This window comes from Cryptotermes secundus, unplaced genomic scaffold, assembly GCF_002891405.2.
Source record: "Cryptotermes secundus unplaced genomic scaffold, Csec_1.0 scaffold5, whole genome shotgun sequence".
In the NCBI taxonomy this organism is placed as follows: domain Eukaryota; kingdom Metazoa; phylum Arthropoda; class Insecta; order Blattodea; family Kalotermitidae; genus Cryptotermes; species Cryptotermes secundus.
Window position 1 is genome coordinate 5566736 of NW_019724742.1, and position 23032 is coordinate 5589767.

At 38.8% G+C, this 23032-nt stretch overlaps 1 protein-coding gene and 1 long non-coding RNA gene across 2 annotated transcripts; one reads left to right on the plus strand and one right to left on the minus strand.

The window, feature by feature from the left end:
• Positions 1–1132: 1132 nt before the first annotated feature.
• Positions 1133–17921, minus strand: LOC111862667 (serine/arginine-rich splicing factor 7). The gene is made up of 6 exons (XM_023848215.2): positions 17794–17921; positions 17597–17664; positions 13171–13324; positions 11235–11432; positions 9832–10110; positions 1133–1651 (listed from the first exon to the last, which is right to left on the minus strand). The coding sequence occupies exons 2-6, from the start codon at positions 17652–17654 to the stop codon at positions 1597–1599; spliced, it is 744 nt and encodes a 247-aa protein (XP_023703983.1). The 5' UTR covers positions 17655–17664; positions 17794–17921; the 3' UTR covers positions 1133–1596.
• A 90-nt stretch (positions 17922–18011) lies between these two features.
• On the plus strand, positions 18012–20768 carry LOC117282181. Its single transcript, XR_004512826.1, has 2 exons — positions 18012–18411; positions 20255–20768. It is a non-coding gene; the product is annotated as an uncharacterized LOC117282181 (long non-coding RNA).
• Positions 20769–23032: the final 2264 nt, after the last annotated feature.

Consider the following 23032-nt stretch of genomic DNA (forward strand, 5'->3'; position numbering starts at 1 on the left):
GGCTTTGCCATGTAAAATGTATCACTTCAGGCTTTAGCATGTGTTATTACAGTCCACCCAAAGCTGTGTGAAATGCACAAGGAACGATCATTTTGTTAGCACAACACATTTTTAAACAGTGCGCTGAAAACTGCTCAAACACTATCCTTAACCAATACATTTCATATGCAGAAAACCAAACATTGCATGCCTCCATGTTCTAAAAATAGTTACATAACGCAGATAAAAAGTATGGATGAAAAAATCACGATGTGGTTCAAAGCATCTGGTTACGTGTGTGTGATGTAGTAAGTCATATAAGCACTTTATTTCTTTTAGAACTTTGGTTCTTGAAACCTATTACGTTCAATTACACAATCTCCCCCCCCCCAAAAAAACAAAAGAGACATCCTGCACAAATAAAGTAACAGAGTAACCCCTCACCAGCAGATTTCAAGTTCATGAAGCTTACCATGTGGTCACTTTTACAGGCCGCCAAGACTGGACATTATGTAACCACGGTTTTTGTTGCAAACATGTGGCAAAAACAACTGATTTCTGCACCACTTCTGAGGAAAGGCACTAATGGCACCTTGAACCATTTACTTGCCAACTGCATGTATCATGAATGTAACCCCATGGTTTACAAAAATCCTGTATTGATTATGCACCGTAATACTGTGGCATACTGCTGATCAAGGAGTACATGTAAAGATGTCCCCTATGTTTTAACTAATTAAGCACTACACCATGAAGGTGTAGGGAGAAAGGGAAGTACAGATCTGCATTTACTTGACCTCAGCACTAGCTGCAGGTGAGTGGTCAGCTTCACGTCCCAGCCACTTTACCTCTGTGGAAAGGGCCCCCAGTACCCATTGGTTAGGCTGGGTGGACACCAGAGCCAGTCTGGTCATGGAGAAAATTCTTGACCCTACTGGGACTCAAACTCAGGCCCCTTGGTCGTCCAGCCCGTAGCAAGTAGCTTTACCTACTACACTATTCTGGCTCACAAAGAGTACATGTACTTAACACAAATAAGGGTGTCACAGTAACAGCAGCTCAATCTAAAAACCATTCAGAACGCTGAGTATGTTATCTGGGTACATTACAAGTGATCACATCAGAAACACCTTGCAAGAAAGGGGAAGCCAGGCACAATTTCACATCACTTTATTCGTGAACAAGACATGGAAACAGCTTGTTTACCACTGTCAGCATCATTACACTACAAAGAATTTCAAAGCCACTGTAAACTCCTTCTGCAAATATCCTGAATACGATTACACAAGCACAAAAGAAAAATTACTAGGATTATTACACCACTTAGTGTATCTTACATCAATGTGCTTTGGGAATGAAAAACAGAAAAACTATTATTTTATACTACGAACAGCATTTAGAACAGCCTTCTACATGAACTTTCAGAATGACTACACATCTGTTGGTCATATGAAAAGCAATAAGCAGAGGCATGTGAAACATGGATCTCATCTTGTCCTTACGTAACAGTTCAGAATTTCATAATAAACACACCATACAGCGTAACACCTGAACATCAAAGGGGACTGACAGAGACAGGAAAGCAAGCACTCACAAAATAAAGGAGTGACTGTTTCGCTAGTTGCGAGCATCGTTCTGGGTGTTCCCATTCCTGTCCGTCGAATCCCGACCCCTGAAAGTGAGAGAACACTGATATCAAACCGTGTAATACCTAAGAATTTAAGATTCTAAAAGTGCAAATAAAACATAGCATTGTCTTCATTTGCGAACTAACACCTGTTCCATCTCATAATAAATTTTATGAAGATACTTTTCAGCATAAGAGGGCCAGATTAGATGAACTCAAAGTCCTTTGGTTTCCAATGTCATTTTGTTAATTTCTAAACACTGTAACGAAGATGTCCTTTCTTTTCATCACACACTGTGTCACAACATGCCATTTTCACAATATTAGGAACATCGGGCCACAGTCAGACACGATTACCACAGAGCTTACATGCAACCTGTAGATGTATGACAGGAAACAAAAACATATATACTGACATCACAAAGCAGCCACCAGTAACCACACAGTAGCAAGGCAAAGGTGCAAAAACACCAGTGTCCGTTTGTTAAATGCTGTTTCTTCTTCTAGATGACTGAGCTAAAACATCAGTATTTGGCATCACAGACCTACCCTCCAAAACCAACCTGGAATGGTTGAGAAGTGCAGGGGAACAGGTACTGGCAGTTTGGATACAATCAGAAAGGTACTTAGACAAGGTACCATATGGCACAGTACAGTCTACACACAGTTCCATTGCATGTGGTGCCTTTCAATATGGCAACATAGAGAACATATCTGTAGGACACAAATGGCATACAGGCAATCTCAACTACAAAAGGACCTGGTAGCCATCACACAATTACTGGCATGTTCACTACAATACGCATTTCTACTTCATTTAGTCAACCAGTCCAACACGCATTATAGAGGACGGAATAAACTTAAGATACTTTTATGACAGGTTTTCTAACATTCCTGAGTTATGTACAAAAATTTCTTTATGAAACTCACACCTCTCCATCATTCATCTGGTTGACTAAGGTGACCATAAATTCCTCTGTAGCATATAAATTTATGCCCAGTGCTACTTCTTTTCATAACTGTTTAATGCATAACATGATCACTACTTGGTTCCACATTGGTAAAGAGAAAAAAATAATAATGTTGCATTCTTGGTGCTTCCCCCTTAGTCAACACAAACATACATTCACACCAACGCTGCAAAATAAACAACTATACAATTTTCAGTGCAATTTATTTCAAGAAAGAAAATACAACTCATGCACAGCAGCTCAATGTGTGCATGTACTTGGGCACATGCAAGTAAAAAGTTTAGTTATTTAGCATTTACTGATGACAAAGGTCTACATATACCTTGGACACAAGCCTTCCGCCGGTCAGTAGCTATGAACTAGCTGATTTAGTGGGTACCACCAGAGTTCTTCACTTCTAAACAGGAAACTGTTCTCATTGCCTCAATACTGTGATGAATTAAAGACGTAAACTATTGTATCTCCAGAGATGAAACGGAGATCAGAAACCCATGTAAATCAATTCACAGTGCAGTCCAAACAAGATGAATATTCGACACCATTATTATTGTTTTTGGAGTGGGTGCACTGCGACTAGTTATTAATCTATTGTGCGTCCCCTTTAATATTCTACCAGTCGCCATGCCCTTCCAGTACTGGTGCTCACTATCAGCCCTGTTCTGCCAGCAATGTCGGCCACCTCTCTGGCAGTGGTCCCCAATACTTCCCCATCTACCGGAGAAATTGGAAACCACTTGGGCGGGAAACTTTGCCTAATTTTGCTCAGAGGTCTCCTAGACATGAGGATCTATTACGTGCTGTATATCTATGACACGGGACACACGGCTTAAAGTCCCTCCCGGAGGACTTGTTCCCTGAATTTTTCCGCCCTTACAAATTCCACGACCTCCGCCGGGTTTGAACCCGCATACCTTGAGTCATGAGGTGGGAACGTTACCCCTAGACTACAGAGGCTGCTTTCGACACCATAGTATGAGTTCAGTTTTATCTTGGTGACCTAAACACTTCCAACAATAGCAGAAACTGCAAGCAATTTACTGAAATTCCTGGCAGTGTGCGCTTCTCTGAACACTCTTCTTGTAGTCACAGCAGCAGTGGTGAATAGAACATTCCTCCTCGACCAGAACCAGCCAGGACTGGAAACAGTGACAGCAAAACCCACACAGCCAAGCCCTGATTCCAAATTAGAATGAAGTCCAAAATCTTGAGGGGAGGGAGGGGGATGCAGTTTCTTGGTTGAAAGGCACAAACAAAATTTCTTCCACTGCTCAGGCCAGATCACCAATTCAGATTTCCGTGATTTATTCCCATGTACATGAAACACTGGAATATATCCGGAATAGTATGCCATGTTAAAACTACATTTAGAAAAGTTAGAACAAAATTACGTAGTTCATAATCACAATACACGCCAGAAGTTAAATCTCCATGCTCAGTTTTGCAGAACAAATGCCTATAAGAAAGGAATACTGAATATGGGAATACAATAAAATACCAAATAAAATCATGGAGATAGAAAAAATGAGAGTTTAAAAAAGCAATGACGTCATATCTGGTACAACATACGTTTTATTCTGTAGAGGTATATATGTTAAATTAAAGATGGTATGTTTGTGAAAGGGGGGTATTTATTTTTAATTATAGAAATTGAACTATTGTATGTTTAATATGTATGGAACGTTTTCCTATGACAGTGAGTTGACAAGGAAGGAAGAATGGATTGATTGACTGATGTGAAATGGATTGAATTGATTACTCTGTTGGGGAACTTGTGTTGTCTTAAATTTTTAATATAGTTTTATATGGTATGTTTGTTGGACATGTTCACAATTTGTGTATGTAGTTGAATATTAAATTGTAGTATTACTGACTTTTATACAAATAATTTGACTTGTTATATATCTGGAGGCTGTACTGCAAAATGTGGATTTCTAGAACCAATAAAAATGAACATAATCAGTATGGAACTATCATCAAACTTCCTGGAATTTAACATGTCTGACTGCTCAAAATTCATGAAAGTGGTACATATATTCTATAATCATTTACAGATGCTGCCTACATCTTCCCTCTAAGCCCAACGCACAAGAGCAAATGCATATTTAATGTGGTTCCCTGCCATTCAAAAGAATGAATCTGATGGCAGCCACTTGGAAACTGGTACTCATATAAACAGCACCACAGAAATTCTATGATTACAAGAACACTTGTTAGCTGTAAATGTAGCTTAAGAAATACAAGTTTACCTACTCAATCAGAGTCATTTTGGGCTACCTTCCTCAACTGGCATTACATTGCTGACAGAGGGCACAAGTCTTACACAATGGAGAAATGAAGACTATCTTTGGATTCATATAACAGACCTTTATGACTCAACCGTACTGACAATGGTATCTCAACCTATTTGACAGGCAATTTATTGTTGTACAATACCAAAGAATGCCTTCCCATTCCAAATTACAGCTGTCCAGTACTGATTTGCAAGAGAGAAAAAGCACCTGTCAGGCCTTATTTCAACCAGAATCAAACTAACTCAGGGTACACGTTCTCGAAGGTGAAACATTTTATACTAAACACAAGTTATCTACTATATAAGCTTGTTAAATACAGTAAAATACTTTTCTTTTACATTCAGCTTTGGTTGGGGGGGGGAATGCAACAAAAGAATCCATGGCAGCTTCACGGGCACACAAAGCTTATTGATGGCCCCATGACTCTGTTCCTCTACCCCACCCACCTTTTTTTTTTTGCACGTGACGAACACAAAATTAGTTTGTTCTCTACACAGCATAGCACACATTAAGATGAAATCCAAATTTTTTTAAGAACATCCTGCACTGAAACACAGTGCATTATTTGGAAATTTAATTAAATGCATTTGATAGCAGATGTCCGAGAGAAGACAGTGGGCATTACGAAGTGGGTTACAGTGAGGACAGACAGGTATTGGCAATACCACAGCCCACACAGCTCTGCAGAATCTGCATCAGATCATGATAGACATGTGCAGCACTGTCAATGGATTCTGGCCAGCAATTAGAGACAGGATATGGTATCTGGATATGCAACAGCAATGTGTGATCAGCAACAGGTATGTGAACAAGCACATGCACCACCAGAATTGGATACATTATTAGAACAGTACTTTTAAAGACAATGCACAATCCTACTGTTGACATTTAAATTATGAAAAAAAAAATGGTCCATGGCTATGCCCCACTGCTGACAGTCCACAACCATGCCATACTAATGTAAAATGTTTCAAGTGTGACACACTTTCTAAGGGTGATATATTGGGTTTTTGGACTTTATCCATCGTCCTAGTTTTTAAGATAACTAATAAAAAACACGACGTTTCGGAAACTGGATCTGTTTCTGTCCTCAGGTGAAGGAAAACACCTATTCTGTTGGGTCCGTTAGAAAGAGCTAGCCTCAATCACTGGACTTTCTAAGGGTGTTTGGCTACCGTGGCCTCCAGACCTGTTCACCTGATTTCTCTATCATGGATGGAGGTGTTCCCTAAGTAATATCCAAGGATGTACTGCACTCATATTTATTTCAACATGGAAAACCAACAGAACAAAAAATCATGGAGAAACCCCATAAAGTGAAACCCCCAATGACGGTTCCTTTGAAGGTCAGTGGATTTAAACAACTGAGGATCTTACATGGAGGAAATAGCACTAACATTACTGAAATTTAATGCTAAATTTGGGAAAGCAGAGAATTCCAATGTTCTGTCCCTAATCGCCAATGAGATACAACCTGCTTAATTCCTGCTAAGAAGAAACTAGAGCTCAGCATTTGCTTCCTTCAGGTACTGCAGTGCTGAGCAACAGCTGTATGCACTCACTGTTGCCAAGTGGCTGAGGAACCAAGGAGAATGCCCTGTACACCCTTCAATTCTAACAATTTTAAACAGACTGCCCATAAGACCCTCCCCAATCCACCATTCAGCCTATGCCTTGCAACCTGCAATTTCAAACGCTGCAGATCACTGACGAAGCACTTGAAAGGGAACCACTTCTGACATGCGAATAAAGGCAGGAGACGCTGGTGGTGCACTGAGCCGTTCTTTCTGTGTAGCAATTCAACAAGCTGTACATCACAGGGACAAACATCTCAATTCATCTAATTACACACAGAAATATCTGTCCATCATTCCTTGCTGTTTTGGAGATCTATGGTGAAATAAAAACAGATGCCTGAAAACTTCTCAAATAATAATATTACAAGTACTGTCTCCTGAGGCATAATGTCTGGTAGTCCAGTAGAAGTTTAGGGTCAAACAGTAAGCCAAGCAACCAGCAAGAAGCAGGTGGCAAGCCAAGTCAACATCTTGGATTAGGGTTGCTGAACTGTCTGCATACAAAGACAATTTTTTTATCTCAGTGAACTTAAACAAGCCTTCATAAAATATAATGTAACAATCTACTGGACTGATCAGGTACATGTTTGCAAGCAATATATAACATGCAGAAGCTGGTTCAAAGGTGAAGACTGTTTCCTGTTATGTTATCTTTATTACATTAAGAATATAATTTATATTTCATGGGCACTCAGATGATGTGCTCACCTGCATGATTGACATCATTAAGAAACCAACTACAATGGCATGATATAACCATTCCTTCTTCAATTTTAACTGTAATGCAGGATGTCTGAACATACAGTTAGATGAGACATGTTAATTAAGGTAACACTGTGCTCGTTTTCAAGTGGGTCTTAACCATGAGAGCTACCCGTCTAAATGATCACAAAATACCAAACATATTTTTGTTCTATTTCATTTTCCCAGAATTCCTTAGCAAACACAATGAAATCACGTTCATAAATGAGGATTTACAATATTCAAAGTTAACTATAATTAACTACAACTGTACAACTACACATCAGAATGCATTCTTCAGTATCTCTCCAACAATCTGAACTGACACCCTGGGTGTCACAGCGGGTGTTTCCGGCCATAATGATGATGCAGTCTCTTCAGACCATCACTGTGCGCCTACTGCTACGTTATCTTCCAGGCCCCATGGTCTGTGACGAGCTCAAAGTGCTTGCTGCTATGAAGGTTATGACTACCAACACTAATTTGAATAGAATGGCTAGACAAACAGAGGGGAATGCAGGAAGGTATGCTGGAGGTGGGGGGGGGAGCATGACAGCTGGAGGGAGATGTGGACAGCATCAATCCACAGGACTTCTTTCTGCAGTCTCAACACAGGAGCAATAAACATACTTAATTCACAAGATACATACATTTACTTCATACTTTATGTAAACATACAGAAAACACTAAAAGCAAGAAAGGTCTCACTCGAAAAAGTTGGACCAGATGTGAAGCAGTTACTTCAATAATCCTACAATGTTTAAACAAAGTGCACATTCCTCCATGTGTCATCAACCTGCATGTGTGTAAACAAATTCACAGCTGTAATACACAACCCCCAGAAAGTGAAAGAACTGTGTAAAATACACAAGGTTTCTCATTATTTCCTGTATCTCACACAGTGAATAACTGTCAACCAATCATAATGGGTTTCTTTGCTGCAAGAACATGAAATAATAGAAGTTATCTGGAAAATCACTGTCTAAAGTTTGGAACATATTTTGTGAGATCTCCGGTTCTCACTGTGAAGTTCGCCACTGTCTTCAGGAATGTGATACCAACTTAACAATGTCACATCCCTGTACACCCACTGCAGCTCTTTGTATGATATCATGTCTCAATTCACCAGTACATTTCATCATGTCTATCCAGTGGTTCTCGAGCTATTCCACATTCAGACAGCAACAGATACCCCACAGGACCACAAAAGTGCCTAACAATGTACTGCCTGGCCAGACAGATCACGCAAAGTTACAACAGTGCAATGCACATAACAAGCTTTTCCCTCTGTGTACATGCCACTAGACAAAGCAGCTTCCATTACTTTACAATTAACTATGTCTCCCAATTCCATAACTAAAACACCAAAGCTTCTTCAGGTTAATTTGCATTATTCACTGCTTACATTACAAGATTTTCAATGTCAAAACCATGCCCAAGAGGGGGGGAAAAAAAATATTTTTACTGCTTTTTGACTATTTTAAAAAAGGGCTCGTTCAAAAATCTGAACTTTCACCTGCATATTTCACAGCATAGAAGTGTTACAAGGTGCTTATAATGAACATACATACACTGTGCACAACGTCTACATTTGTTTATGCTATAAAACTTAGAAGAGGCCCTGAAAACATGCCTCTGGCAAATAACTGATCGAGACAACTTGCAACGGTTCCAATTTTCACAATGCTTCCAAAAACCTAATCAACCTACATTAAGTATACAACAGGAAAACACGTTATTGTTATCACACAAACTTTGTAAAGAAAGAATTCATCAGTTCTAACATATTTACTGCCATAGGGATTTCTGGCATCTTCTGTCTCATGCCAATTGATGAAACTTGTTGGTTTTACAAAAGTGTGAAATATCACACACACTGACAGAGTGTTGCAGCATGCATAAGCCATAGCAGACCACGCCCTCAACCCCTGCATGCATCCAACGTACATGTGGTGTTACAATATATTTTAAGCATTAGAGTGGGACCCTAGAGTCTTCACTAGCAGCAAGGTAAAGGGTTTGCAAAAGGCGTCACTGACTGCAATGGCATTTAACATGTTAAATGACTGAATCAAAAATAAATGGAGCTGAGTTAAGATACTTTGAAATGCCTTATTTTGAGGCAGTATTGGTATGAAGAGTATTAAAAAAAAAACATGGAACAGGATAAGATACGGCAAATAATTATGGACAGAAGCTATTGCAGTGCAGCATTATGTATGCTATAGGGCTGTTTTGTGCAACATCCACAGGTCCAATACATCTTACCATACAGACTTCCACATTTCTTTAGCGCATTTTAAAAGTACACTTTTCCCTTCTCAAAAATCTAACTAAGAAATTTCATTGCTGGCTGTATCAGATACCTATTACATGAGATTTTGCAACCATTTTGGAGTTGTTTCAAAGTAAAGACTACACGATTCAAGTACAACACAGTTTATAGCTAAGTCACATCTATAACTGAAGGTATCAAACGAATACAAGAACATGGAGTTTAAACACAAATTATGTTAAAATATCTACTAATTATTTTAAAAACTTCAAAAGGTAATGCTTAAATATTGGGAAAACTTCTTGTTCAATCCACTTCTTCTGACTGCATAAATGTAACAGCATTCCCTTCCCAGAAGCAGGATTCTTACCTGCTCCTTGAGCGAGATCTGGAACGGGAACGACTTTTAGAGTGGTTTGGGGGTGAACGGGAGCGTCCATGGTCCCTGGAGCGAGACCTGTCCTTGGGACTTTTGTCTCTGGATCTTGACCTGTCCTTTGGTGACCGATCATGATCTCTAGAAGACCTGTCTTTTGGAGATCGATCCCTGGGAGATCGAGAACGAGAGCGGCTGCGCGAACCACTGCGTGACCTGGTGCGACGGTCCCTGGAGCGGGAGCGAGACCTTGAGCGTGATCTTGAGTATGACCTGAACAGCCACCAGGAGAAAGAACATGTAGCATCATAAATATTATAACAACACAACATGTAAGTCACCTCAAAGGGCAAATTTTCATCTGGCAATCACAGATCAAAGTGAACACAACTGTCCCTCAAAATTACAAACTAATGACTAGAAAGAACTAAGCATAGCATAAATGTTTCAAGCACTAAAATATGAGCTCAATTTCAACATGGTACCTCGATATACGAATTTAGCATGAACCTCACTCAAATATAGGCTAAATGTCATGCAAAAATTGCCAAAAATAAAATAATACTCGGAACTGGATATGTGGATGAAATGTTTTCCTCTTTTCTCTAACACAGAGAATAATTTTTAAATGAACCCACACAAAATTGTTTCCCTTGTACCATTACAGAACTCACGTATTATAATGAACAGTGATTCAACTAAGAACCACTGGCGAGCTCTAGTGGACAATCGGAGAAGCTACGCTGAAGCAACTCAAGTCGTGCATGTCATATAAATCTGGGCGTGTGTGGTGCAGTGGCGACTCTATGCAGGACCCGAAGATTCAACAGAAAAACTGGCTTGTAGCAGAAGATGTGAAGGGGGACACAATTAACGCTTGCAGTCTGCGTAGACTTGTAGTAATTTTACTGTAGTCTCTAATGCAGGCTCAAGCCTGATGATTCTCAGAAGCTCTGAAGACAAATACAAAATGGCAGGACAGACGGAGCGGTCGATGGACCAGTCGTGCTACGAAGTCTCAGCTAATTTACTACGACGGGTCAGGACGATTTTTCTAACTCTCGCGTGGTGGATGGGTGGGTGTGTGCCCTCGCCTCTGAAGAATTCATAGGAGTGGCAGTACTTCAGCACGATTTGTTGACTTGTTTAGACTCTCAGTCGAAGGAAGGAGGTTGTGTTTTGTGATCTTATTTTTCAGCCATATTTCCTAAAAAATGTTAGGAATACATTATCACAATTTAGTCCACCAGTGTCTTATCAAATTAGCTTTGAATTCATTACTTTATTAAAGACAAGAACCCAAAAGTAATCTGTATCAGAAATAAAACAATACTGTACCGTTAAAAATGAAGAGCTTTCAAAACAAAATGAACACAATGGTCACACAGCATACATACCTGCGCCTGCCACCTCCACGACTACCCCTGTAACGATAGCAATCTCGAGCATAATGCCCACGTTCACCACATTCATAGCATCGATCCTCAGGATGAAAAGGTCTTCCTCGCCGTGGTGGTGGTCCACGAAAACGGCCACCTCCTTTTCCTCCCATGCCATTTGACATCTCTACTCGAACTCGGCGCCCACATATGGTTCTGAAGTTAAAATGTTTCAGTAATAAAACACTTACAAAGGCAGATTATAAACATACACCCTACATATAATGCAATGAAACCCAGGATTCCTCCTAGTGAAGACAAACTATACCTGGCATTTGTATCTAAAAAATCATTTTAAGTTTAAAAATTGAGTCTAACCAATTATTCCTCAAAAAGGAATTTCAACATCAGAAGACAAGTTTCAGAAGCAAACTTCTTGTTACTTGAAAATTAACAATTTATTTTACGTACACTACAATTTCATAGTATAAAAATTTTAAAGCTTACTAGAATTTGTGGCCATGTGAACTTAAAGCAGAAATTGTTCCTGTAAGATTTTAAAATCAGCCCTAATAGTTTGTTATCCCTGGTCTTGAAATTTGTGTGAAAAGTTCAAACAAAACCTTTAGTTCTTCAGACCTTAAATTTTCAAACCCCAAAATAAAATATTACAGCTAACCTGAAAGATATCTCACCTCTCAGAATTCCTACAAGAATTTACTTCTGAAAATTTCAACCTTACACAGGTAAAGTTGTCCTTTTGCTTAACCGTGCACTATGCCATTAAAATGTACAGGAGGGTGAAGGTACAGCTCCACTATTATTGACCTCAGCATCCAATGAAAGTGAGTCATCAGCTTCACACCCCAGTCACTTTACCCTTGGGAAGAGAGCCACTGGCACCTATGCACAGGAGGCTTGGTGGGCCCCAGTGCGGTTTGGCTGCCATGAATCAAGCCATAACCATTCAGCTAATAGCTTGTTGCTATTACCTATCAGGAAGCCAGGGCAAAAAATTCTGACCTTTAAAAAAACTGATGTGTCAATATACTCCATCTGAACTAAAGCCATGAAGCATTTTGAGAGAATATGTACACACTGAAAGTGAAACACTAGTTACAGTGACAACTGCTGCAGATGATGGGTACACTGGCTGTTTGAAAGTGAACTCGTGCAAATTGATGATTCAAAAGGCAATACCAAACTGTCTGGTAGAATGAGCAGAGAATTACAGCATCACTATAACAGAAGATGCTAATACAGTAAGCAGTGTTTCATACAGTTTGAATTTCAGGTAAAAAATACCCTTTCCTTTTATTAAAGGGTTTCCAAATTCAGATCAGTAACTACAGGAAATAATAATTTTTATTGCATATATTGTTTCAGATGTACGATTTTCAGTATTTATGATATAAAATCAAAACAAAGGAAAACCTGTTACCTTCAAAACTGTATGATATGTGAACATCAGTTGAAAATTACCTCAGTGGTCTACATTTCTGGCACTGTTGGAATTAAAGCCAGCGTTTATGGGTTAAGGGTAACAGAATCCAACTCAGAGATGACTCTCACCTCAAATTATTTGATTCTGCCTCCATATCTAAGCAAAGGCCACTAAGACCATTTCTTTGGGTGCTTGACTCAAGAAATTTCAGTGAGCACATAGCTACCAATTACAGATCAGCCATGTGCTTCTAGAATAAATGCAGATCCCATCTAGCACAAACATCACAGAATCATTAAGTATAAGGAAATGTCACTGATGAATGCTAACAGGCCAACATCTACATGCCATTCAAATGACAATGCACTGGACTAAACATTGTCAGGGGAAGGGGGGAATAGTCTTACTAAAATTTTCCACAGTCACAAGTACAAAATTCTCCTGTCTTATCTTATGCTATGCATCACTACGGAAACAAATGCAAACTTAAAATGACATCTGGGAACATACCTTCCATCCAGGCCCCTTACAGCATCTTCAGCATCACGTGGATCTTCGTATTCAACGAACGCAAATCCCGGTGGGTTTCTAGCCACCCACACATTGCGCAGAGGCCCATAGTAGGAGAATGATTCTTCAAGTTCCTGTTTTGAAGCTGCTGAACCTGTATTACAAAGTGTCTTCAAATACCTCAAAACTTGCTAAGTCTAACATGTAAAATACAAATGTTGCATGACCAACAGAGTAAAAGCTCAGCAAATTTTAAGGCTGATAATAATGTTCAGGTTTAAATATGGTACACATCAATGATGAAACTAATTTCTAAAACACAGTACAAATGGAAAATATATTGTTTCCTTCTGAAGGATACAGGAGGAGGATGGTCATCTGACTGTATTATACCATCTCAGCTGGTTGGACAGAGAAATTAATCCAGTTCAGTGTACTTATTTCTTGGATGACCTATACAAATGCATTTGTCTTCGTTCGTTCGTACACACACATATACACACACCACAAAAACTACAGACAGCAAAAATGATAACCCAGACAACGGTGAATGTTAAGTAGAATGGTATTTCAGAACAATTTCACACTGCAATATGGAACTTAAGAGAGGAAGGAGACGTAGCCATAACCTCAGAAACTAAGCTGAAAGGAACTCGAAGACTAGATCATTTCATATTATTTAAAAGTGGGGTACCACAAGAAAGACAAGCCTCTTCAAGTGTAGCAATTATGTTGTATAACAAATTAAGAAGTAGCATATATAGCCACAATCTTCTGACTGAGAATTACTGTGGGAATAAAAATTGCTAGAGGTTACCTCACAAAGGCAGGTATATACTCGCCAGAAGGACAAAAGAATGCCAGGAATTCCACAATACATAGAAGCTTACTGACACAATAAAAATGATATTGTAACAGAGGGTGAATTAATGACGCATGTATTAGTAATCATTCAGTTCAGAACATTATACATATGGAGAAGTCTTAGGGTGGTGACTGACTTGTGTAACATTTGCCTGTAATGTAACGTTCGCAGCGAGCATGTTACATTACACAACTGGTGAGGTGCACCGAATGCTCGTTTTGAACGCTCGGCTCAACTGCACTCCACTTCATTTCATTCAATGTCAGATATGGAGGTTGTGTTATCTGCATTCCTTTTACTTTTAATACGCTGTTATTTAAAGAACAGAAGAAAATGCCTTTCAATAACAAACTTGTATAAAAACAGAAATGAAAAGAGTGGATTGAATTTAATGAGTATTCTACAAAATCAAGAATTCACATGTCGGACATGAATGCTCGTTATGACACCGCTCGACTGACTGCCTGACTTGTAATGTGACACTCAAAAGAATTCATGAAAAACCAACATGATCAAGTGCCCGTGAGTGGCTCTGTTCACTGTCTTCACTTGTAATGCTCGATTTGTAACAAGTTACATTACAGGCAAATGTTACAAGTCAGTCGCCACCCTTAGATTTTATGTTGTTCATAAATTTACACGCTTTTTGCATGATAACATGCCCATAACAATAATGTTGAACTTTTAATAGATTTCATGCTTTTTCTTAACTTATACGAGGTGTGTTCAAAAAATGACGGGAATTTCCGTATTTTGGAAAAAATATTTATTCATTCGTCTACATTAATGTTGTCGCCTTCAAAATAGTCCCCATTCGATATTATGCACTTACGCCAGCGCTTCTTCCAATCATCGAAACACTTCTCAAACTCGATTTTTGGGATAGCCTTTAGCTCTTTCAGCGATGCGCTTTTAATGTCATCTATGCTTGTAAAACGACGGCCCTTTAAGGTTCTCTTTATTTTTGGAAATAGGAAAAAGTCACACGGAGCCATGTCTGGCGAATATGGAGGCTGGGGCATCGTTACAGTATTGTTTTTGGCCAAGAATTCACGAACAAGCAACGAAGTGTGAGCAGGTGCATTATCGTGGTGCAAAAGCCATGAATTGTTTTTCCACAAATCCGGGCGTTTTTTTCGGATTGCCTCACGCAAACTTCTCTGATTGTGATTCGGCGATCATTCATAATCATTGCTTTCACTTTTTCCACGTTTTCATCGGTTGTTGATGTGCTGGGGCGTCCGGGGCGCTCGTCATCTGCAACGTCTTCACGGCCATCTTGGAAACGCTTATACCACTCGTAAACTCTTGTTTTACTCATAACAGACTCACCATAGGCCTTTGTTAACATTTCACACACTTTGTAACACTTTATTTCATTTTTTACGCAAAATTTGATACAAATTCTTTGATCCATTTCTTTTAACAAACGAAAATCGCCAAGCTCATAAAAACACGTCTAACCTTAGCGGCTGCCACAGACAAAGTAAGCAATGAATACAGCTGAAAATTTTATTGTACTTCAGGGGCATGTATACCAACATAATAAAAAAAAAATTTTGACAATTGGACTCTCCAAACCCGCGAAATTTTAAAATTCCCGTTATTTCCTGAACACACCTCGTACTTCATTTTTCTAGCCCTGGCTATGAAAATGTGCCCAATTTTACATTTTGTAGTTTAATTATCATAATTTCCTATCTGAGAAAATTCTGGGCATTCTTCCACAGAAGACTATCTCCTTCCTTGTTAGCAGTCTCAAATAGTTCAGCCTAAAGCGGATGCATGGTTGCAAGTGATTTGTGCATGCATTGCGTGACTTCACTATGGCCTAGCTTGCATGAGCCACGTGCTAGGCCAGCATTGAACCTGACACATCACAGCAAATCAGTAACTCAGTGAATGTATTCTCTCGCCCGACGGCTGACAAATGTGCAAAAGAATGACCACTGAAGCACAGTAGCTTGTGTTTTCATAAGTGAAACACTTAATAGAAATAACCCAGGTAAAATTATTCAATTTAACTGTAACAATGCTGACTTCATTTAGCAATGATCAAAGTCTGTTAGAGGCTAAGACGAATTTCACAGCAAGAGGATGAAATATGGGCAACAAAGGAAAACCTAAATCACTTACAAAGTGCCAAAATTAACATCTTTGTGCAAGTTGATACACATACTCCTGATGTAGGAACAGGCTGAAGGATGACTCATCTGATCATAACACGCATGTGTTTCCAACTGTCTGATGTCCAGGTTTTACACCCCTACACCATCGTTTACGCATCCGAGCACTACTTTCAGTAACTAGAGGTTTAGCAATTCTAGCCCTATGTCCTTAGACAAGTGTCTAAGAAATGGTGTAAGAATCGACATAATACTTGCTGAGTCCTTTATAATATAGCAAACCCTAACTAAAACAGAGTAACTGGGAGGGAAGGTCATCCAGATTAATGAAGCAAAAGGTAGCCCTAAAAGAAAAAAAATTTAGAACACACATATAAATGGAAAACATGAGATCAGTAGTCCCGATGAAAATAAATAACATAATTACACTTTTGGACCTCTATTTACAAACTATAAAAAGACAATTTATTCATCGATGGAAGACTCAGAAATTATGTTTTTTAACATAATAATGCAGGTCTGAAGAAACTGTTAAGTTTTGTCTGCACAGGTGACTAATCTGCCTTCCTAAATGCCACGTGTGTTTTACAGTATGTACTCAACTGAGAACATTTCTCATATTCAGGTCCAGACTAACTGTAACTGGGTTAATTAGGGTTTACTGTACTTGCATAGGTTCACAAATATTTGGAAAACCACTGGCATAATAGTATGCACCAATCACAGTACAGCTATCATATAACTGCAGCAGCAATGGTGAATGAAATAAAAATGATATGAAGTGCTGGTGATCTACTTAATGCACCATCCCAATATCTGAGATGTAATAAGGGTAAGGTCCCTATGCTTAAGCACCATACCATGCTGTATGGGATAGGGGAGGTATAGATCCATGTAATCTAAACCAAGGCACTAAATGCAAGTGAGTGATCGGCTTCACGCCAGTCACTTTTCGCTTGTGGAAAAAATCTTTCAGCACTCATGGAACAGGAGACTCAGTCGCCTCTAGAGCCAGAAATCAAACCCTGAGCCCATGTCTAACCTACAGCATGTTAGACAAACATCCCATGTGACTAATAACTACAACAGCACAACCTTCAAATGTAAAAGGAGAACCTAAGTGAACTTACACGTACATACAGTGCAATTCCATCCATTTACAGCTGCTTAAAATAAAACCATAGGTTAATTACAGTATGCGCAAGAGCCTCGAAACAGGTCAACCGTTCTCCTTACAATTTCCTTCTTTATATTCATGGAATCACTGTGTATGTTCAGTTCATCTAGATAAAGCGCTTTATACAAAATCTGCAATTAAAGCTGACGATGGACGTGACCTAACCAGCCGCGATCACCTACACCACTAAAACTAAATATATTTCGAAAATACGCACCAAATACAACTTAAAAAATGGTAAGATAAATATAAACTCACCTAAGTCACCAACATAAAGTTTGCAGTCAGAATTTCCCGAATCCCTATAACGCGACATTGTGATTGCTCTGTAAAATATGTAACACACCATTGATTATTAAACAGAAGCACTCTGAATTACGATAATGAAATCCTTTTAGGGCATATTCAGGGCCAATGAATAATCAATCATACTGTTATATTTACCACAAACTTACCAACGCCGCTGAAACTGAGAGAATTTAGCACTCAAAATTAAACAATTCATACACTACAGCCTTCGAACATAAAGTCCAAACCAAAATGGCTGAGAAGTAACGGAAATCGGAAGAGACGCTATGGGACAGTAGGGTAAAAGGCGGGAACCTAGAAATCCTTGAAGCAAGTTCTCAAAGCAATGTTCGGTTCTGATCGGTCTTACATGTGGCTCCCGCAACCGCCCTCTACCGAACTGATCGGAACTGATTGATAAATTTCATTGTATGAGACTCCCTGAACGCTCCCTGAACGGAGGGCAAAGTAAATCTTCACCGCCGTTGAAAATTAAAAGCTGGAATACTCAGACTCCAGGAATAAAAAAATTAACAACTTCACACAAAAGATAAAAATGACTTACTTTCAACGGACAGCACGGCGTTATATGACAGAAGACGAAACGCTTCAATGATATTGTCACGTGTTAAGTGACTAAACACGAGAACACGAGGGTTGGATCGGTTGGATTCACTCCCGCACGTTTTAAGTTACAGTCCGTATCTGGAGCTCGAAGAAGGAAGATGACAATATATAAGCTGGTGATTCGTTACCCGGATACGCCTAGATGAAACATTATACAGGTATAACAATTGTTGAGAGTGATAACCTAGCAACGAATAGTGAAAGCGGACTTAGAAGATCCACAGCGACATAGGTCGTACGACGTCGTGCGGTTCATGTCGTTTGAAGTAGTGGAATATAGATTGTAGTCTTAGCTGTCATACGTGTCGACATGCGACATCTACCGTACGACAGTCGGAAAGCAAAGAAATGTATTTGGTCGTTGGTCGCTCTAGTGTGAAAAGGAGGCAGTACCGCAAAAAAATCGTACATTTTTCCGTACGACCGATGTCGCTGTTAGAATATAATAATTAATTTTGTTTTCTACTAAAACTGCAGAAAAAAAGACAACTGATAAACTACCTTTCTGTTATGTGGCATGTGGACAGCAACAGCAATTCACAGGCCCAACACCACCATACAAATTTCAACAAACCACCTACAGTATGATGCCTTTGGAACAAATAACAATTAACAGAACCCCGCCAATAAGCAATAACAAAAATAACACCCAAGAGGAGACAGAAATAAGAACAAACTATACTTGGCAACAGGTGAAGAAAAAGAAAAGATCTAACCACAGAAATAACAGCAGAAGAAAATCCCTTGTAGCATAGTGCCTCAACCAACTACGCTACCCAGTACATCATACCAAATCAGAGAAGAAAGGGCCTATAGGGTCTATGTGAAATCTACATCACTCAGTAGCCACGGAAGAAATAAAAGAGGAACTAGAAAAACAAGGTCGTGTATGTGTATAAGGGCTGGGCCATAAAATCTGGCCCTGGCACTGCGACCTTCAGTGATCTATTGTGCTTCCCCTTTGGATTAACTCTTTATTAATCCTACACTTTGAATGAAATGTAGGACTTTAGGTATAGGGACATCATGAAAGTGGCACTGCGACCTTCAGTGATCTATTGTGCTTCCCCTTTGGATTAACTCTTTATTAATCCTACACTTTGAATGAAATGTAGGACTTTAGGTATAGGGACATCATGAAAGTGGCACTGCGACCTTCAGTGATCTATTGTGCTTCCCCTTTGGATTAACTCTTTATTAATCCTACACTTTGAATGAAATGTAGGACTTTAGGTATAGGGACATCATGAAAGTGGCACTGCGACCTTCAGTGATCTATTGTGCTTCCCCTTTGGATTAACTCTTTATTAATCCTACACTTTGAATGAAATGTAGGACTTTAGGTATAGGGACATCATGAAAGTGGCACTGCGACCTTCAGTGATCTATTGTGCTTCCCCTTTGGATTAACTCTTTATTAATCCTACACTTTGAATGAAATGTAGGACTTTAGGTATAGGGACATCATGAAAGTGGCACTGCGACCTTCAGTGATCTATTGTGCTTCCCCTTTGGATTAACTCTTTATTAATCCTACACTTTGAATGAAATGTAGGACTTTAGGTATAGGGACATCATGAAAGTCCCTTGGTTCCATGAAGAACTAACCCAGGTGACAAAATCTTAAGTAATCTATGGCCTTACAATCACATAGGATATGTGTGGCTGATTCGTCTTCTTGTAGGCACCTTTCACAGGTTGGGTCATCTGTCAGTCCCAGTTTGAAAAGGTGTCCTTTTAGGTGGCAGTGTCCAGTAAATAATCCTACCACCCATCTTAATTGATCTCTGTTTAATTTCAACAGGTCCTTTGTTCTTCTGGTGGAGGGTCCTGATATAAATCCATTTGCCTGTTTGAGTCAAATTAAAACAAGGTTATACTGTCTGCAGTATACTCAAGTCAGGCTGTCAAACAAAAGAACCACTGCCTTTGTTTGTCATAGACCTAGAACCTAAAAAAACAGTGAGTCCATGTTGGGTTAACTGAGGATTTCATCCACAGTGAGGCAGTACATGCGTTCATCAATGTAGTGAAGGACCGGGAAATTACACCGCATCTTCTTTGCATGTCAGACGTCATTCAGCTAAACCCTCAACAGACCATGAATCAAGATGCTATGAAGAATATGGAGTGCTGCAGGGATCGATATTGGGTCCCTTGTTGTTTCTGTTATATATATTAATGATTTATTACTAAGTCTAAATACAGATATCAAGTTATTGTTGTATGTGGATGATACAGGTGTACTAGTATCGGGTGATAATATCCAAACAAAGTTCAGACATGTGTTAAATTCCTTAAACCTTTGGTTTACAAGTAATGGCCTGTCTTTAAATATGAAGAGAACTAAAGTTTTAAAATTTGAAACAATTAATCATCATGGAAATATGCCAATGCAATTGCAGAGCAAAAATGAGGTATTGCATGATGCAATGAATATCAAATTTTTGGGCCTTGAAATAGATACGTTTTTAAATTGGAAAAAACATGTTAAAAGTATTTCGTTGTTTGCTTTCCATGCAATACGAACAGTTCTTCTTAATAATGAGGCAGCATTACACAATTCATTAATAGCTACACCATGGGCCTCTCTTAAAATCTTCTATATAAAGTAATATCGAATTTCCCTACTGTCTACTGAAACGCACACAAAGTATATCCAATGACTGATTCAATGTTTTTGAAAACATCATTAATATTTTATCTTGTTATAATACTTCCAATTTTTAATTTTTATATAATCTGAACTTTTGTATTTTTTACATAAGCATTTTTAAATTTGTACGATTAATAGTGTTATATCCATTTTATGATTGCAGTTAAATGGTAGATTTTTGTTGATATGTATCTGCCTGCCCCCTCCTTGGTGTCTCCACCTTATCGTGGTGAGGGGGTTTGAGTATGCCGAGGACCCTGAGAGCTATACCAGCGGTAGCGTAGCTACTGGCAGGGCCTCCCTTGCTGGACAGGTCAAAGGGTAGGCATCAGACGAAGAGAGACACCGAAAACTGATGCCGGAAGCAGCGACTTGAAGCACAGAGCAAATGATGCTCGAGATGGTTCAAGTTCGTATAGCGTGACCAGAGTCGTTTGAACGGCTGTTGTACTGCGATGTGGAAAGCAAATGGAAAAACTACCACATTATCACTTTTCCTGGATAGTCTCTTTCCAAAAACAGAAGATCGCATTAAGTGGAGAAACTGTTTTGGAAGAGACTGTGGACCTGTTGTCTGACAGATTACTGATGATGATGATGATGTATCTGCCTGATGATGGCCAATAGTGGCCAAAACATGTAGCAGAGCCACAGCTGAACGCTGACTTTGATGTTTTACTATTTGCTGTGTTGTGACGGTTCATTAAAGAGTTGTATATTGTTACCCAGATTGGGCAAGGCATGCTTTGCATTAAGAAATATGAAGTTGTGCAGTAATATTGAAACACTCAGGATGATGTATCATGCATATTTTCATTCAGTCATGAGGTATGGGATAGTTTTCTGGGGTAACTCACCAGATGCTAAGAAGATTATTATCTTGCAGAAGAGAACTGTTAGGGTGATGATGGGATTGGAACAAAGAGATACACGCAGGCCAGTATTAAAAAAACTAAATATATTAACATTGGCCTCCCAATATATATTATCTTTGATGATTTTTATGATAAGTAATCTTGAGTATTTTATCCATGATATGTATACAGTGGCCGTCTTGTAGTACACTCAGTTTCACCTGTTACTTCACGACATGTTTCGGCAACATAGTGCCATCATCAGGTGCCCTAATTACGCTAATCTATTGCATTCCTTGCCTTTATATGTCTTTATAAAAGTATTTAAAAAGTGCGTATTTGTCAACTATAATAATTTACACACACTAAAACTTGTTAAGATTATTCATCTTATGTGTCTTAATTAAAACTTGCATGTGGTTCTTCCACTATGGGGGTCGTTTTTCTTATATTCTGTGTAAACCATGTCTTGTGATGTGTGTTCCGTTCTTAGCTGCGAGTGTGTGTAAATTTATTATAGTTGACAAATACGCACTTTTTAAATACTTTTATATAGACATATAAAGGCAAGCAATGCAATAGATTAGCATAATTAGGGCACCTGATGAGGGCACTATCTTGCTGAAACATGTTGTGAAGTAACAGGTGAAATTGAGTGCACTACAAGATGGCCACTGTATACATATCATGGATGAAAATCAGTGCAACAGGACGCTAGAATACAACATTTTGAGTATTTTATTTTTAATGATGCAATCCATGATAAGACCACAAGACACAGAGGGAATTTACATGTATTGCAGTCACATTTAGCAGTAAGGAAAAAAGGAGTTTATTATATGTGTGTTCAAATTTTCAACAGTTTGCCTCTCTATGTAAGAGATTTCGTACAAGACAGGAAACATTTCCTAGGAAAACTAAAAGAAATATTAATCAATAATTCGTTTTATTCAGTTGATGACTTCTTGCTTTATTGTAAGGATTTATAGTCAGAAATATGTTTATTTAGGTATATTTCATTGCATTACTGTGCAATTTATATATCTAAATGTGTGACAATTATAGTTCTTCATTGCATGCATATATAGTATATATATATATATATATATATATGAGTAGGAAGGAGAATTATTATGTATTGTTAATTATATTGTTGGTATAATTGTATGTGTAACATTGTATCTATTTTATTGAGGTATTACTACTTTGTCCACCACAAATCCCACTTGACCAGACCCGGGATTGAACCCGGGAAGCCAGCGACTAACC

What these genes read in the sequence shown, in the direction of transcription:
- LOC111862667 (XM_023848215.2), bottom strand. Translation starts at nt 17,654, where the DNA reads ATGTCGCGTTATAGGGATTCGGGAAATTCTGACTGCAAACTTTATGTT. An exon ending in CGTGGAGGTGGCAGGCGCAG is followed by an intron (nt 10,111 to 11,234) that starts GTATGTATGCTG and finishes GTGGCTGTTCAG; the next exon opens with GTCATACTCAAGATCACGCT. An exon ending in AGATCTCGCTCAAGGAGCAG is followed by an intron (nt 1,652 to 9,831) that starts GTAAGAATCCTG and finishes TCTCACTTTCAG; the next exon opens with GGGTCGGGATTCGACGGACA.